The 17,402-nt window shown below is 48.0% G+C and overlaps 3 protein-coding genes across 4 annotated transcripts in view; 2 read left to right on the forward strand and 1 right to left on the reverse strand.

The window, feature by feature from the left end:
• The first annotated feature begins 946 nt into the window (after positions 1-946).
• Positions 947-6,002, forward strand: LOC117368682 (prolactin-2-like). Its single transcript, XM_033962407.1, has 4 exons — positions 947-1,087; positions 1,413-1,520; positions 5,386-5,565; positions 5,814-6,002. The coding sequence occupies exons 1-4, from the start codon at positions 947-949 to the stop codon at positions 6,000-6,002; spliced, it is 618 nt and encodes a 205-aa protein (XP_033818298.1).
• A 463-nt stretch (positions 6,003-6,465) lies between these two features.
• On the reverse strand, positions 6,466-15,251 carry PIH1D1 (PIH1 domain containing 1). 2 transcript variants are annotated; one of them, XM_033960791.1, is made up of 11 exons: positions 15,119-15,251; positions 13,318-13,403; positions 9,130-9,202; positions 8,678-8,863; positions 8,478-8,539; positions 7,947-8,028; positions 7,672-7,768; positions 7,371-7,418; positions 7,160-7,250; positions 6,927-7,070; positions 6,466-6,756 (listed from the first exon to the last, which is right to left on the reverse strand). In XM_033960791.1, exons 2-11 carry the CDS (start codon positions 13,399-13,401, stop codon positions 6,721-6,723), a joined length of 903 nt encoding a protein of 300 aa, XP_033816682.1. In that variant the 5' UTR covers positions 13,402-13,403; positions 15,119-15,251; the 3' UTR covers positions 6,466-6,720. The 2 variants fall into 2 exon arrangements, with proteins under 2 accessions (XP_033816682.1, XP_033816683.1); XM_033960792.1 differs by lacking the exon at positions 15,119-15,251 and having other exon boundaries at positions 13,173-13,371.
• Positions 13,385-17,402, forward strand: part of ALDH16A1 (aldehyde dehydrogenase 16 family member A1) — a 30,053-nt gene continuing 26,035 nt past the window's right edge. The window contains exons 1-2 of the mRNA XM_033960790.1: positions 13,385-13,403; positions 15,119-15,513. Coding sequence (XP_033816681.1) covers positions 13,400-13,403; positions 15,119-15,513 — 399 coding nt within the window. The 5' untranslated portion in view covers positions 13,385-13,399. The remainder of the gene's footprint in view (positions 13,404-15,118; positions 15,514-17,402) is intronic.

A 17,402-nucleotide genomic window follows, 5' to 3' on the forward strand; every position in this document is an offset into this window, starting at 1 on the left:
AACCCCCAGGGTCGTCCACTGGAAACTGATTTACCACACCAATAGTAGATGCAGTTTCTGAATGCCTGGACTCGGTGTGCTAGAGCCCAGAATACAGACTGCAGGATTGTGCTACACGTGTGTGCTTTATCTTTAGCCATGTACAAACGCTAGGAAGTTCTTTTTTACCCAGAGGGTGGTGGATACATGGAACACGCTTCCGGAGTCTGTGATAGACCGGAGCACGTTACAGGGCTTCAAAGAAGATTTGGATAGGTTCCTAGAGGACAAAGGGATTGAGGAGTACAGATAGGAGTAGAGGTAGGTTATAAGGATAGGAGCAAGAGGTAGTTATAGAAATAGTCATGGACCACTGCTCAGGCAATAGGCCTGATGGGCCGCCACGGGAAGCGGACCGCTGGGCGAGATGGATCTCTGGTCTGCCTCAGCGGAGGCAACTTCTTATGTTCTTACACAAGCAACATATCATATGAGAAAGGGGATTCCTTCCCAGGCCTTCTCTCTCAGTTAAAGTTGTCCAGATGCCCCTCAAAGCCCTCCCCAATTCCCCTCGTCCAATGGAAGCAATCCAGACTAAAAGCCCACTTTTTCGAGGTTGATTTTAACACTTAACCCCCTCGTCCTAAAGCACACACGGTAGCCTTCTTGTGACCCTGGGCAGGTCACTTGGCACTCCATTGCCCCAGGTACAAAACTTAAGACTGTGAGTCCATTAGGGAGATAGTACCTGCATATAACCGGTACAGCGCTGTGTACTTCTAGTAGCGCAATAGACATGATTAATAGCAGTAGTGGTGATTTTTGGAGAGGAAGTTTTAGACCTTACTTGAGATGGGGGGGGGGGGGAGGTTCCAGTACAGCCATCTCCTTTCTGTGACACTTTCCGCTCTCCCGTGCAGCCGCGCTGCTGACCATCCTGTTCCTCTCCCACCATTTTGGGACCAGGATGGGTGTGACTTCCTTGCCTATCTGCACCAACGGAGGCAGCGGTGACGGCTGCCAGATCCTGCTTGGAGAGCTGCTGGACCGCGCTGTGATGCTCTCGCACTACATTCACTCCCTCTCCACGGACATGTTCAATGACTTTGTGAGTATTTGCGTCTGGGGTTGGGGTGTGGCTCTTATCCATCTGATGCCCTTGCTTCACCATGGATTTGGGACAGCTGCTTAGCTTTCTTGGAACGGCAGACACCAGTAAGCAATATCACAACCATCGGGTTTGGCTGCCATAGGGTTGGAGACGAGACAACAAGTGTTTAAGCACTGGGTGACAGGGGCCCGTGCCAAGTGGGTGGGCACAGCCCTGGCCACCTTGTTGGGTAGACTGGATGGACCAAGTGGGTTTTTATCTGCTGTAACTTTTTGCATGGGATTTCACCAGGCTAGAGAGATATCTTATGTTTTTTTCTCAGGATGAGCGCTACAATCGGGGTCATCAGTTCATCAACCGAGCCATCAACACCTGCCACACAGCCTCCCTGAACACCCCGGAGGACAAAGAGCAAGCTTTACAAATAAAAGTGAGTCTCAGTCCAGTATCCTGTTTCCAACAATGCCCAGTCCATGTCACAAGGATCTGGTAGAATCACAAAAAGGAGCAACTGACCCCAGGAATAAGCCGTGGCTTTCTCAAGGTTTCCCTTAATAATGGTTTCTGCACTTTTCCTCCAGGAATCTGTCCAAACCTTTTTTCGATCTAGCCGCATTAACTGCTTGTACCATTTGCTCCAGCAACATGATCCAAAGCTTAACTATTTACCAAGTGAAAAAATATTTCCTCCTATTTGTTTTCTAAAAGTATTTCCAATTTGAGCCCCCTTCTACCATTCCGTAAGCATCTGAAGACCTGGCTCTTCTCCAGAACGTAACCCGTCCCGCTCCTGGCACTCTCACACCAACCTCTCTTCTCTCATACTTATATAATTCCACTGGAGTTCCGTTCCTTCCCTAACCATGTAAACCGTGTCGAGCTCCATCTGCGGAGATGATGCGGTATATAAACCCAAGATTTAGATTAGATTAGATTTCCCTGTAACTTCATTGGGTGTCCCCTAGACTTTTGTAATTTTTGATAGAATTAAACAAACAAAAAAAAAAATAGATCCACTTGTATCCACTCAGGATTTTGTAGACTTCGATCCTAACTCCCCTCAGCCGTCTCTTTTCCAGGCTGAAGAGCCCTAACCTCTTTACCTTTTCCTCATACACGAGTCCATCCATCCTCTTAATCATTTTCATGACCCTTCTCTACATCTTTTCCAATTCCATTGAATCTTTTTTGAGACATGGTGACCAGAATTCCACACAATATTTGAAGTGCGGTCTCACCGTGCAGTGATACAGAGACACTGTAATATTCTTTTATTCTCTTTTCCTTTCTTAATAATTCCTAACTTCCTGTGTGTAGTTTGGTCACCATCACACACCGAGCAAACTAGGATTTCAATATACTGTCCGCAATGACATCTAAATCCTTTTCCCTGGGATGATTCCTAACATCATATAGCTATAATTTGGGTTATTCTTTCCAATGTGCATCACTTTGCATTTGTCCACATTAAATTTCATCTGCTATTTGGATGCCCAGCCTTCCAATTTCCTAGGGTCCGCCTGCAATTTTTCACAATCCACATGCGTTTTAACAACATTGAAGAGCTTAATGTCATCTGCAAATTTAATCATCTCACTCGACATTCCAATTTCCAGATTATTTATAAATGTGTTAAATATCACCAGCTCCTGTACAGATCCCTGCGACACTCCACTATTAGAAACAGAGAAAATGACAGCAGATAAAGGCCATATGGCCCATCCACATCTTCTGCTATTTCCTCCTCTAAGAAATCCCACGTGTCTGTCCCACACTTTCTTGAATTCACAGTCCTCGTTTCCACCACCTCCACTGGAAGTTCATTCCACAAGTCTACCACCCTTTCCGTAAAGAAGTATTTCCTTAGATTATGTCTGAGTCTATCCACTTTCAACTTCATTTTATGCCCTCTCATTCCACAGCTTCCTTTCACTCTCCTCCATTGAGAAAAAATTGCCATTTAAACCTACCCTGTTTTCTGTCTGCTAACCAATTCCTAATCTATTTTAATTTTCTCAGGAGCTCACCTTTATCCACATGTTTATTCACACCTTCAAAGGCTGAACTCATGCTATGTCCCATTATATCATTGTTTGTCTACGTGTTCCACAATTTTATTTTTTAATAATTGTTTCCACTATTTTGCCTGGCACTGAAGTAATTTCCCAGATCACCCCTGGAACTCTTTTTAAAAACTGGCATTACAGGTACCACAGATAATTTTAATGACAAGTCACAGATCACTAATAGTAGATCAGCAATTTCACATTCGAGGGGTTTTTTTTAGTACCCTGGGGTGTAAACCATCTGGTCCAGGTGATTTGCTGCTCTTTAACTTATCAATTTGGCTTATTACATCTTCCAGATTCACAGGGATTCTTTCAGTTTTTCTGTATCTTCACCATTAAATACCATTTTTAGCACATCCTCCTCAATAAAGACAGAATCAAAAAATTAATTTAGTCTGTTCACTGTGGGCTTGACCTCCCTGATAGTTCCTTTTACTTCCTGATTATCTAAGGGGTCCCTCACAGACTTTCTGTTTCTAATCTATCTGAAAATGTTATTGCTCTGAGTTTTTGCTCCTATGGTAAGCTTTTTTCCAAATTCTCTTTCAGCCTTCTTTATCAATGCTTTATCTAAGTTGCCAGTGCTTATGCTGCTTCCTAAGAACATAAGCAATGCCTCCGCTGGGTCAGACCTGAGGTCCATCGTGCCCAGCAGTCCCTCACGCGGCGGCCCAACAGGTCCAGGACCTGTGCAGTAATCCTCTATCTATACCCCTCTATCCCCTTTTCTAGCAGGAAATTTGTCCAATCCTTTCTTGAACTCCAGTACCGTGCTCTGCCCTATCACTCCCTCTGGAAGCGCATTCCAGGTGTCCACCACACATTGGGTAAAGAACTTCCTAGCATTCGTTTTGAATCCGTCCCCTTTCAACTTTTCCAAATGCCCTCTTGTTCTTTTATTTTTTTGAAAGTTTGAAGAATCTGTCCCTCTCAACTCTCTCTATGCCCTTCATGATCTTGTAAGTCTCTATCATATCCCCTCTAAGTCTCCTCTTCTCCAGGGAAAAGAGTCCCAGTTTCTCCAATCTCTCAGCGTATGAAAGGTTTTCCATACCTTTTATCAGACGTGTCGCTCTCCTCTGGACCCTCTCGAGTAACGCCATATCCTTCTTAAGGTACGATGACCAATATTGGACGCAGTACTCCAGATGCGGACGCACCATCACCCGATACAACGGCAGGATAACTTCTTTCGTTCTGGTAGTAATATCCTTCTTGATTATACCTAGCATTCTATTCGCTCTCTTAGCGGCCGCTGTGCACTGTGCCGTCAGCTTCGTTGTCATGTCCACCATTATCCCTAAGTCTCTTTCATGGGTACTATCCTTCAATAACATCATTCCCATCGTACCTCGGGTTTCTGCTTCCCACATGTAGTATTTTACATTTCTCAACATTGAACTTCATCTGCCATCTCGTCGCCCATTTCCCTTGTTTGTTCAAGTCCCTTTGCAATTCTTTGCAGTCCTCTTTAGTCCGAGCTCCACTAAATAGTTTGGTGTCGTCCACAAATTTTATTATCTCGCATTTCGTCCCTGTTTCTAGATCATTTATAAATATATTAAATAGCAGCAGTCTGAGCACCAAGCCCTGTGGAACATCACTCGTGACCCTCCTCCAGTCTGAGTAGTGGCCCTTCACTCCTATCCTCTGTTTCCTACCCGCCAACCAGTTTCTTATCCATCTATGTACGTCTCCTTCCACCCCATGGTTCTTCAGTTTCCAAGTAGGCGTTCATGGGGTACCTTGTCAAAGGCTTTTTGGAAATCTAGATATATGATGTCTATGGGGTCTCCTCTGTCCATCCGTTTGTTAATTCCTTCAAAGAAGTGCAATAAGTTTGTTAGGCACGATCTCCCCTTGCAGAAAACATGTTGGCTGGTTATCAGAAGTTTGTTTCTTTCAAAATGTTCATCGATGTTGTCTTTTATCAGTGCTTCCGCCATTTTCCCTGGAACCGAGGTCAGACTCACCAGTCCTGTTATTTTCATTCTTTCTGTTTTCTGAAAAATGTTCTTGTAGCTCTAATAAACTCCTTCACTTCACCCTTTTAATCATGCTGGCTGTCCTGCATCTCAGAGGAATGGGTAAGGCTAAGGGAGAGAGTATGAGGCATCAGATAAAACAAGATAGAGCCAGTGGGATGCAGACAAGGAAAAGAGATGCAAGATGGAGAGACCCTCCCTTCTGTCTATATTTCATGCTGCATACTCTTGCCTCTCACAGCATGAAGAGCTTCTGACACTGGCACTTAGGCTGCTGCACTCCTGGCGTGACCCACTGCTACATCTGATGTCAGAGGCACAGAGAATTGAGGAGGCACCAGATACCATCCTCTGGAAGGCCATGGAGGTGGAGGAGCAAGTCAAGTCCCTTCTGGAAGGGATGGAGAAGATCGCCAGGAAGGTATGTAGCATTGTAGAACCCCCTTCCCCCCTCCAAACATGCACACACATGCAGCTCTAAAATGGCTGGAACCCATGGGGGGGGGAGTAAATTAATGTAACTGAGCATGTTTCAAGTCTACTGCTCCCATCCTGGGCATTCCAAGGGCCACACAATAATAAGATGTGACAGGAGATGGGGAAGAGGGGCCAGGGGGAAACGGGGATCAAGTGCATGCCACCACTCAGCAATGCTTGCATCCTTTTCAGGTCCAGGGAAATCTTGGGAGAGAATTCTTCCCACAGTGGAGCGGACCCGAGACCTTACTGGCAGACCCAACTTATGACCGCCTCTTCTCTTTCTACCACCTCCTGCACTGCTTCCGCAGGGACTCCCACAAGATCGACAACTACCTCAAATTGTTGAAGTGCCGCATGGTGACTGGCGGGAGCTGTTAAGAGTGGAAAAGATGGCACCGCCCTGGCTCATGTCCTTCCAGTGAGCAGCAACGACAGAGACCATCTCGAGGAGAACTTTGAGCTAAAGCAGAAAACAGAACGGCACCCCTCAGGTCTTCTCTGCTCCCCAAATAAGGACATTACAAAAAATCGCTCCTGTCCTGCAGTGTCCCAGGCCCCCTGGCAATTTCCCCTGCTGTATTTTTTACCCCCACCAGCCTTTTAAGGATGATATAAGGGTACCATCCTGTCATGCACTATCCCAACATCTATGGAGCTTTCCATTCTGTATCTTTCAGCCCCCCCCCCCTTATCTCTGTGAAGATGTTACAGGAGTCCCTTCTTGTCCTGTCCCAGCACCCCACCCCCTTTTTCCACAAATTGACTCCAGCTGGGATTTTTGCTCACTCCTTGTTCTGTACTGTTGTATTTCCAAAGAGCAAAACAGATTTCACACCTTCTCTCAGTTTCTTTCACTGGACTGTTTCCTTATAAGCTGTATTGTGAATATTTGGTTCTCCTGGTTGTCAAACAGAAATAAAACCAACAGAAAAAGAAAAAATCCCACACTGTGCACAGTTCTGGGCCAGCTCCTGCTGTGATGATGGAGAAGCTTGTCTTTGCATCCCCCAGATCCGAGTACGAACCAATCTGCTCCTACAATAATGGTGAATGGGTGAGATGCTGCAGCCGGGGACCACACACCACAATCTCATTGCTACAGTGGCTGTACAGGCATGGTGAGGGTCAACACCTGAAAGAGATGGGTGCAGTGAGAAGCCAGTCCCTTTCTCCTGTCCCCCCACCCAGAACTATACTAGCCACCTCTTCAGTATCCTCCCCCCTCATCCCTTCACATTTGTCTTACAATTGGTAAGCAGCCCCTTGATGCTACCCTATGTCCCCCTCCCCCCAACAAGGTACCTTGCTGTTCCTCTGGAACTGGGCCCCACTCTCCTCCTGAATAACATTGTAGGGTAGGTAGATGTCCAGGTGATAGAGGCTGGGCCGTGCCCACAGCACAATGTGGTCTTCACCGAGGTCCAGGACCAGCGACCTCACGGAAGGCTGGAAGGAAAGAACAGAAATGGATTCTTTCCTGCCAGTGCCCTGCAATCGGGGAAGAACTGGGGAATGGCTTGGGCTCCAACACTCACCACTTTGGGCAGAGCGATTTCTGCCACCAGAAAGCTGGGGTGTCCTTCAGCAGGCTCAGCCAGGATTCTGTACTCAGGCACATCGGGAGGGCTACAGACAACGCACAGAACACATGCAGGAATTAGTTTATCATTTCAGGCCTTGGAGGGGGGGGGGCAGCTGGAAGCAGAACAGGGCAGGCCCTGGGGCAAAAAACAGGTTGTTCCATACCTCGGAGGCTCTGAGGCCTGGGTCATGCTGCTTGGCTTTGGCACTTCACTGTAAAAACACAAAACCATGTTAAGGCCAAGACAAGATGACTCCTCTAGTTGATTCAAAATCCTAACATCAGGGCAGCTAACCAAGTCTAGGCACTCTCATTTACTGTACAGCAGAAATGGACAGCAAAGTGGAGGATGTGTGCCTGAAAAGCTGCACTCTCAGGGAAGCTCCAAGCATGAACTGCGCTGTCCATCCTCCCCGTGAAGGAAAGGGAGGGAGAGTACACATATACATTCCCATCATCCACTACCTTCTATCCATTTCCTGAATGATGGGTCGAGATTTGGTTCGGATGTTCTGGTCTGTCACTGATCCCATGAACTTGCGGTTCTTCAGCACTCGCCACTCTGTGGTTGGGAAGGAAGCAGGTGGAAGAGGCATTACAATCACGACAGCCATTTAGGCAGAAAAGCGAGCTGAAGCTCAGTTTGGATTTTCCCTTTTTTGGGATGTTTACTACAAGCGCCCCCCCCCCCCCCCCAGTTCCTCAGCAGTGCCTCTGTGCAGATCAAGCCTCTATCTCACCTCGAGACAGCTCCAGGCTGTATTTATTCTCCAGTCCCTCCTGGGCTACAGTGACCAAGAATTCCAAGAAGAGCTTGTTAGTCTGTTAAAAGAGACAGGGTGTTACAGGGATGGCAGACAATGCGATGGAGGGGGTAGCCTAGTGGTGAGAACCAGGGGAGCCGGGTTCAAGTCTCACCACTGCTCCTTCCAGGGATGGAGCTTGATATACTGACTTAGGCAGTCTGTTCCAGGCATATGGTGCAGCAAGAGAGAAGAGCCGCAGCCTGGAGTTGGCAGTAGAGGAGAAGGGTACAGATAAGAGAGACTTACCTGATGAAGGGAGTTCCCAGGGAGGAGTATAAGGAGAGATAAGTGATGAGAGAGATAGAGGAGCTGCGGAGCAAATGCACTTGTAAAGCAGTAAGAGGAGTTTGAAGTCACTAACTCTCCACTGCCTCATTATAAACTCAGACTGAGAACATTCTGCGGCCAGGCAAGTGCCTGAATGTAATTCCCTTCCCCCGTCCCTTTCTCATGGGTAAAACCTACCTGGATCTTCTCAAAGAAAGCTGAATTAATGGTGATGTCATAAGCTGTACAGCCATTCCCACCTGTAGAGAAGAATGGATTGTAATTCAGTACTCTTAGACAGAGACTGGCTACGCTCTCTCCTTCCTCTAAAAAACTGCAGACCTTGTGCTCTAAAACTGATTTTCCACCCCATCTCCTCTGCATTCTTTGTTACTCACTGTTGTCCACCTCTGCATGGGGCTCGCCCAGGCTCATTGGGACCCGATACCCCGAGGGATCTTCAGATTCCAGCAGGCTCACAAGGCCCTGTTCAGACAGTTCTGGGGGAGCTGGGATGTACTCAGATCTGCAGATGTTAATAAACACTTTGTCGTCATGGGAAGTTCGGGTCTTCAGGCAGAAACCTACAGGGGGAAACATGAACCCAAAGGTGAGAGTCATGAACACAAACATACGTGCAATCTACCCTCCAGACCTGCACACAGGAGCCAGTGATCTCATAAACCTGCTCACCGAATTCTTTCATGCACAATGCCTGGTTTGCAATGCCTCTTTCTCCTTAGCTCAGGATCTGAACCTCCACCACAGAGAGAATTGGGAAGAGGGGATCTGATTTCAAAGTGTTGAACCTGCTCACATTGAAGGATAAGGCGCTAGCCTCCTCCCTTACCTGGCTGTGGGCGAATCTGTTTCGACTGGGGCTCCCAGGCTCCGCTCACTCTGCCTTGCATTTCCTGGGTTGCCTGCAGAGAGAAAAGACAGAGGAAGCGTTATAGGGCATCAGATATTATTTATGTTGACCTATCATGCAACAATTATGACGGGGTGCTGAAAAGTTCTCAGCCCAACCAACCAACTAACTTCCTAAATTGTTTATTGAAAGCTTCCATGTCACTACTAATGACTGGGAGAGTCAACTCAAAGCAGTTTACATGAGCTTCTGTAAAGGTGTTACAATACAAAGTTAGCATTTTCTGAAATGGTTTTCAGTACAGACACATTTATACCATAGTCAATCATCCTACATATACATATAAAAACCGGAGAAATACCGGAAGACTGGAAAATAGCAAATGTTACGCCCATCTTCAAGAAAGGCTCAAGGGGAGACCCAGGAAACTACAGGCCGGTGAGCTTGACCTCGGTCCCGGGTAAGATGTTGGAAGCGCTGATTAAAGACAGCATCTGGGAACACATCGAAAACACTGGGCAGCTAAAGCCGAGCCAGCATGGCTTCTGCAAGGGCAGGTCATGCCTCACAAACTTATTATACTTCTTTGAGGGGGTAAACAGCCAAGTGGATAAAGGGGAATCTATAGACATCATTTACCTTGACTTCCAAAAAGCCTTCGACAAGGTACCACACAAAAGACTGCTGAGGAAGCTATGGAACCACGGGGTGCAAGGGGAGGTACACCGATGGATCAAAAACTGGCTGGCGGACAGGAAACAGAGGGTTGGAATAAAGGGCCATTACTCAGACTGGCAATGGGTCACGAGCGGAGTTCCGCAGGGGTCGGTGCTGGGACCACTCCTATTCAATGTATTTATTAACGACCTGGAGGCAGGTACAAAATGTGAGGTTATTAAATTTGCGAATGACACCAAACTATACAGCAGGGTTGAAAACACGGAGGACTGCAAAGATCTCCAAAAAGATCTGACAGCGCTGGAAGAGTGGGCAAAAAAGTGGCAAATGAGCTTCAACATAGGGAAATGCAAGGTCATGCACGTAAGGAAAAAGAACCTGATGTACACTTACATAATGGGGGGATGACCGCTAGGGGTGAGTGACATTGAAAGAGACCTGGGAGTGATGGTAGACACATCATTGAAGGCGTCGGCGCAGTGCGCTGCGGTCTCAAGGAAGGCAAACAAAATGTTGGGCATCATTAAGAAGGGTATCACGACCAGGACGAAGGAAGTCATCCTGCCACTGTATCGTGCAATGGTGCGCCCGCACCTGGAGTACTGTGTCCAGTACTGGTCGCCGTACCTCAAGAAGGACATGAGAGAGTCCAGAGAAGAGCAACTAAGCTAATAAAGGGTATGGAGGACCTCTCATATACTGACAGACTGAAAAGGCTGGGGCTTTTCTCCCTGGAAAAGCGGAGACTTAGAGGAGACATGATAGAAACCTTCATGAAGGGCATAGAAAGAGTAGATAGGGACAGATTTTTCAAATTATGGGGAACCACAAGTACAAGGGGGCACTCAGAGAAATTGAAAGGGGGAAGGTTTAGAACAAATGCCAGGAAGTTCTTTTTCACCCAGAGGGTGGTGGACACATGGAACGCGCTACCGAGGATGTGATAAGCAGGAGCACGCTACAGGGCTTCAAAGAAGGTTTAGATAGGTACCTGGAAGACCAAGGGATTGAGGGGTATAGATAGGAGTAGAGGTAGGTTATAGGGATAGGATTAGAGACAGTACAGAATTAGTCAGGGACACTGTTCAGGCAACTAGGCCTGATGGGCCACCACAGGAGCGGACCGCTGAGCGAGATGGACCTCTGGTCTGACTCGGCGGAGGCAACCTCTTATGTTCTTATGTACAGTATACACATATAATATTAGTATTGTGTTCTATGTTCATCTTAGATTTATATCCTGATAATTCTAGAGGAAAAGGGTACGTCAAGGATGACAAACAAATTGCAGACAGACTGAATTCCTTCTTTGCGTCGGTCTTTACAAAGGACAACACCGCAACAATACCTGACACAGTAAAAGTGTTCAAGGGAGTAGTACAGGACAGCCTCACCACAGTAGAAGTGGACTTGGACCAGATTTACCACCAGATCGACAAACTTAAAAGTGATAAACCTCCTGGACCGGACGGAATTCATCCGAGAGTCCTAAAAGAACTGAAATTTGAAATCGGAGAACTATTGCAAAAACTTGCTAACCTGTCAATCAAAACAGGACAGATACCGGACGACTGGAAGATAGCGAACGTCACGCCGATATTTAAAAAAGGATCGAGAGGAGTGCCAGGCTGTCCCTGGAAAGATGGTTGAGGCGCTGATCAAAGATAGCATAGACACACATGACCTGATGAGAGCCAGTCAACATGGGTTCGGGAAAGGGAAATTATGTTTGACGAACCTATTTCAATTTTTTGAGACAGCGAACAGACAAATTGATAGTGGAGAACCGGTGGATATTGTATACTTGGACTTTCAGAAAGCATTCGACAAGGTTCCACATGTAAGACTTCTCAGGAAATTACAAGGCCATGGAATAGAGGGAGATATACTAAGATGGATAAACAAGAACAGAAAACAGAGAGTGGGCCATAAATGGGAAGTTCTCAGAATGGGAAAAAGTGACTAGCGGTGTACCCCAGGGCTCGGTACTTGGACCCATCTTATTTAATATTTTCATAAATGACCTGGAAGAAGGAACATCCAGTGAAATCATCAAGTTTGCAGATGACACAAAGCTATGCCGGGTAATCAGATCGCAGAAGGAGAGCGAGGAACTCCAGAGTGACTTGAATCAATTGGAGAAGTGGGCAGATTAATTTTTATGTGTAAAAATGCAAAGTGATGCATTTAGGCAGAAAAAATAAAGATCACAAGTATAGTATGTCAGGTGTAACTCTGGGAAAGACCGAATAGGAAAAGGACCTGGATGTACTGATAGATAGGACCCTGAAACCGTCGGCACAATGTGCGGCGGCGGCGAAGAACGCAAATAGAATGCTAGGCATGGTAAAGAAGGGAATTACAAGTAGATCAGAGAAAGTTATAATACCGCTCTACAGAGCCATGGTCAGACCACACCTGGAATACTGCGTCCAGCATTGGTCTCCATAACTAAAGAAGGATATAAAACTGCTTGAGAGGGTGCAGAGACGAGCAACAAAGCTAGTGAAAGGTATGGAGAACTTGGACTACGAGGAAGGACTTAGGAGACTGGGGTTGTTCTCCCTTGAGAAGAGGAGACTGCGAGGGGATCCGAAGAGACTTTCAAAATACTGAAAGGATTCGACAAAATGGAGCAGGGAAAGCAGTTATTTACAATGTCCAGTGTGACACGGACAAGAGGACATAGACTGAAGCTGAGGGGGGACAGGTCTAGGATGAATATCAGGAAGTTCTGTTTCATGCAGCGAGTGGTGGACACCTGGAATGCTCTCCCAGAGGAAATAATTGCAGAATCCACCGTTCTAGGATTTAAGGGTAAACTAGACGCACATCTCCTTAAGAGTGGCATAGAGTGATACGGGTAAGGGTAAATTAGATGCACATCTCCCTTGAGAAGCATACAGTGATATGGGGACTAAAACTATGCCAGGGTAGACCTGGCAGGGCCTCCGCGTGTGCAGATCACTGGATTTGATGGACCCAGAGTCTGATCCGGAGATGGCAATTCTTATGTTCTGTACTTTGTTTATCATATCTTCAGCAATTCTGGGTATCTCTACTATGTTATTTTGCCACTGTAGCTGAAAAGAGTGTTATTTCATTAAGTGCCAATTTACAGAAACAAAATTCTATGTTCTGACACTGTTTCAGATCATTGATTGAACCATATCCACGTCATTCTCATCTTGGCTGGGTTGAGAACTTTCCAGCACCCTTTCTTATGCCACTGCACACAAAGATGTCCCAAGACTGGGATTAAGTTGGCAGTGCCAACTGGGAATGTGGTTGGCAGTGGCCAGCTCCGACAGACTCTGGAGGTTACGAGGGTCACCAACAATCACAATTTATGTTGTTGCAACTGAAGAAACAGGGTGGCAGCTGTTTGCAGTGCATTTCTGGACCAGTCTTTCTGATGTTTTCAGCCAGGCAGGATTATACGTCCAGACAGGCTGAGCATGTGAGAGAGCCCAGGATGAGGTGAGAGACCTGTAGGAGGAGTGCTCTGTACAGTGCCTCTTCATCTTCCGCTATCTCAGTTGCAAGTAAGGACTGGTCAGTGGTGGAGGACATGGCTGGAGGAAAGAGAGAGAGAAAAACAAATCTTAAATAGATGCACAGCACACCCTGCTCTGAGCACACTGACACCTTCAAGTTTCCTGATTCTGTTCAGTACAATCCAATCCAATCCAATCCTGGCTTTACTCCTGTGTCTTTCTGATCCTAGTCAGCCTGGTTTTATCACAGAGTTTCCCTGATCCTGATCAATGGAATCCAGACTTTCCTATACCCCAGAGCAGGGGTAGGCAATTCCGGTCCTCGAGAGCCGGAGCCAGGTCAGGTTTTCAGGATATTCATAATGAATATGTACGAGATGGATTTGCATGCACTGCTTCCTTGAGATGCAAATCTATCTCATGCATATTTATTGTGGATATCCTGAAAACCTGACCTGGCTCCGGCTCTCGAGGACCGGCATTGCCTACCCCTGCCCCAGAGTAGTTGTTCCGAAAGCTGACCTGGGGGTGCCTCCACCAGCACCAGGTTTGGGCATCCTGTTCTGAGCAATCCAGTCCTGGCTTTACGCCACAGTCTCCTGATCCTACTCAGTACAATTGAATCCTAATTTTAGTCTAGATTCAATCCAGTCCTGGCTTTATCTTTGAGTGCAGTTTGAGTGCAGAGCTCCTCTCCCTGGACATTCTCACTAAAGATTTTATAACTATTTAATCCCTTCAGTTTAACTAAAGTGATTTCAGATGGCTTCAAGAAAACAACTTACATTGGATACTGTATTTGCTACAGATGGGAAAAGTAAAAGAACAAAACCAAACCCTGTAACACCATCTAACACCATTCCAGCAGGGGAGAGCCGACGGAGGAGGGCTGCAGTCCAGCCATCGGACCAACGGTCGGCTTGGGGGCCCGTTCCAGCGGGGCACCCGACACTGTCTTCGCTCCTCCCCCATTCCAGCAGGGGAGAGCCGACGGAGGAGGGCTGCAGTTCGGCCATCGGACCAACGGCTGGCTCGGGGGCCCGTTCAAGCTGGACTTCAGTTTTGACTGTTTTGATTTTATTTTCACTTCTTCTTTTTAGTTTATGATATATTTTTTAATCTCACTTATTGTTTTACCACTTATTTTGTTTTATTTTATCATTCAAATTTCATTTAAATTTCTATTGCTTCAACGGTTCTCCCTCTGCATCTGTTCTTATCTCCCCTCTTTTTTCAACCTTTCAAAGTCCTTTAGATCAGTGGTTCCCAACCCTGTCCTGGAGGAACACCAGGCCAATTGGGTTTTCAGGCTAGCCCTAATGAATATGCATGAAGCAAATTTGCATGCCTATCACTTCCATCATATGCAAATCTCTCTCATGCATATTCATTAGGGCTAGCCTGAAAACCCGATTGGCCTGGTGTTCCTCCAGGATAGGGTTGGGAATCACTGTAAGATCATTGTAGTCTTATTAGAATGTTTATTTTCTTATTTTTCTCATCTATCTCTATTTTTATTTCTTCATTACTCTACTAATTGTCATTTTCCCAGGTACTTTAGTTAGATTGTGAGCCTTCGGGACAGTAAGGGAATTTCTAAGTACCTATTTTACTTATAATTTTAATGCACCCTATTGTCTATTTTTCTGCAAACCGCTTAGAATCCTAAAGGAGTTTAGCGGTATATAAGAAATAAATTACATTACATTATCTCAGTCTCCCTGACCCTGGCCAGTTGAATGCAGTCCTGGTTTTATCCCAACTGACCCCCCCCCCCCCCCCCTTCGGCTCACCGATCCGATCCCGGGAATTAGGCGCAGTCTCGCCGTTCCTGCTCTGCCGGAATCCACTTCCTGCTCTGCTGCAGCACGAGGACCTGCCCCACCGGGCGCCAAGCAACGACGCACAGCACGCAAAAACACCGCAGGGCAGCGTCACGAGCACGTCGTCCGCTCCTCGCTCCCTTTTGACCTTCTTCCGCCGGAAGCGAGCGCTTTGCTCCCTTGACGGCCGAAGGGAAACTTTGACGGAAGAGAGAAAAGAGGAAGAGACGGAGGCCCGGGCCCGAGACCCCCCCTCCCCTCCCCCTCCCATGGCTGCGAGCGCGGCCGCAGGTGCGCCCTCGGTCAGAGACATCTTCGCCTCCATGGAGTACGGACCGGCGCCCGAGACAGCCGGCCTCGCGCAGGTAACAAGAGACGGCGGATAAAGGCAAAAAGCAGCCCAAACAGTTGCCTCGAGGTTATCAAGCAAACGGTTTGTTTATGCACCGCACATGACACAAACACTCCACAAGGGTAAACACCCCCCCCCCCCCCAGCACTTAACGTAAAAGGCCTCGTCGAACTTCTGGACATAACGGGCCGAATTGTGTATAGGATGCCCGGCCTCACAAGCCGCCTATACGGCTTTGGAGAAACGCACACGGGCGTCCTGTGTAGAATAGAGAGTTGCACGGGGACAGAAATCCCACCCATCCCCACCAGGATCCTCCGTCCCCGCAAGGAATTACCTCCATCCCCACCCGTCCCCATCAGGATCCTCTCCGTCCCCGCAAGGAATTACCTCCATCCCCACCAGGATTCTCTCCGTCCCCGCAAGGAATTACCTCCATCCCCACCAGGATCCTCTCCATCCCCACCAGGATCCTCTCCGTCCCCACCAGGATCCTCTCCGTCCCCGCAAGGAATTACCTCCATCCCCGCCAGGATCCTCTCCGTCTCCACCCATCCCCGCAAGGAATTACCTCCATCCCCGCTTGTCTCCATCAGGATCCTCTCCGCCCCCACCCATCCCCACAAGGAATTACCTCCATCCCCGCCCGTCCCAATCAGGATCCTCTCCGTCCCCGTCAGGATCCTCTCCGTCCCCACAAGGAATTATCTCCATCCCTGCCCGTCCCAATCAGGATCCTCTCCGTCCCCACAAGGAATTACCTCCATCCCCGTCCGGATCCTCTCCGTCACCACCCATCCCCACAAGGAATTACCTCCATCCCCGCCCGTCCCAATCAGGATCCTCTCCGTCCCCATCAGGATCCTCTCCGTCCCCACCCATCCCTGCAAGGAATTACCTCCATCCCCGCCCGTCCCAATCAGGATCCTCTCCGTCCCCGTCAGGATCCTCTCCGTCCCCACAAGGAATTACCTCCATCCACGTCCGTCCCAATCAGGATCCTCTCCGTCCCCACAAGGAATTACCTCCATCCCCGCCCGTCCCCGTCAGGATCCTCTCCGTCCCCACCCATCCCCACAAGGAATTACCTCCATCCCCGCCTGTCCCAATCAGGATCCTCTCCGTCCCCGTCAGGATCCTCTCCGTCCCCACAAGAAATTACCTCCATCCACGTCCGTCCCCATCAGGATCCTCTCCGTCCCCGTCAGGATCCTCTCTGTCCCCACCCATCCCCACAAGGAATTACCTCCATCCCCGCCCGTCCCCATCAGGATCCTCTCCGTCCCCACCCATCCCTGCAAGGAATTACCTCCATCCCCGCCCGTCCCAATCAGGATCCTCTCCGTCCCCGTCAGGATCCTCTCCGTCCCCACAAGGAATTACCTCCATCCCCGCCCGTCCCCGTCAGAATCCTCTCTGTCCCCACCCATCTCCACAAGGAATTACCTCCATCCCCGCCCGTCCCAATCAGGATCCTCTCCGTCCCCACTAGAAATTACCTCCATCCCCGCCCGTCCCCATCAGGATCTTCTCCGTCCCCACCCATCCCCACAAGGAATTACCTCCATCCCCGCCCATCCCCATCAGGATCCTCTCCGTCCCCACCCGTCCCCGTCAGGATCCTCTCCGTCCCCACCCATCTCCACAAGGAATTACCTCCATCCCCGCCCGTCCCCATAAAAAGCAGCAATTACTTCTGACAGGATTACTTCTGTGGGGATTACTTCTGACAGGATCATCAATTCCACAGTTTCTTTTGTGTTTGCGCTGCTGTTTTCCTTCTGGAATCTCTTTGGTGGAACCCTTTTTTTGTTTTCTGTTCAGGTAATTAACTTATAAACCCCCTCTTTTACTAAGGCTGACGTGTCCGTTATATTATATGGATGAACCCTGCTTCCAAAG

This window comes from Geotrypetes seraphini, chromosome 10 (genome assembly GCF_902459505.1).
Source record: "Geotrypetes seraphini chromosome 10, aGeoSer1.1, whole genome shotgun sequence".
NCBI classification, from domain to species: Eukaryota; Metazoa; Chordata; class Amphibia; order Gymnophiona; family Dermophiidae; genus Geotrypetes; species Geotrypetes seraphini.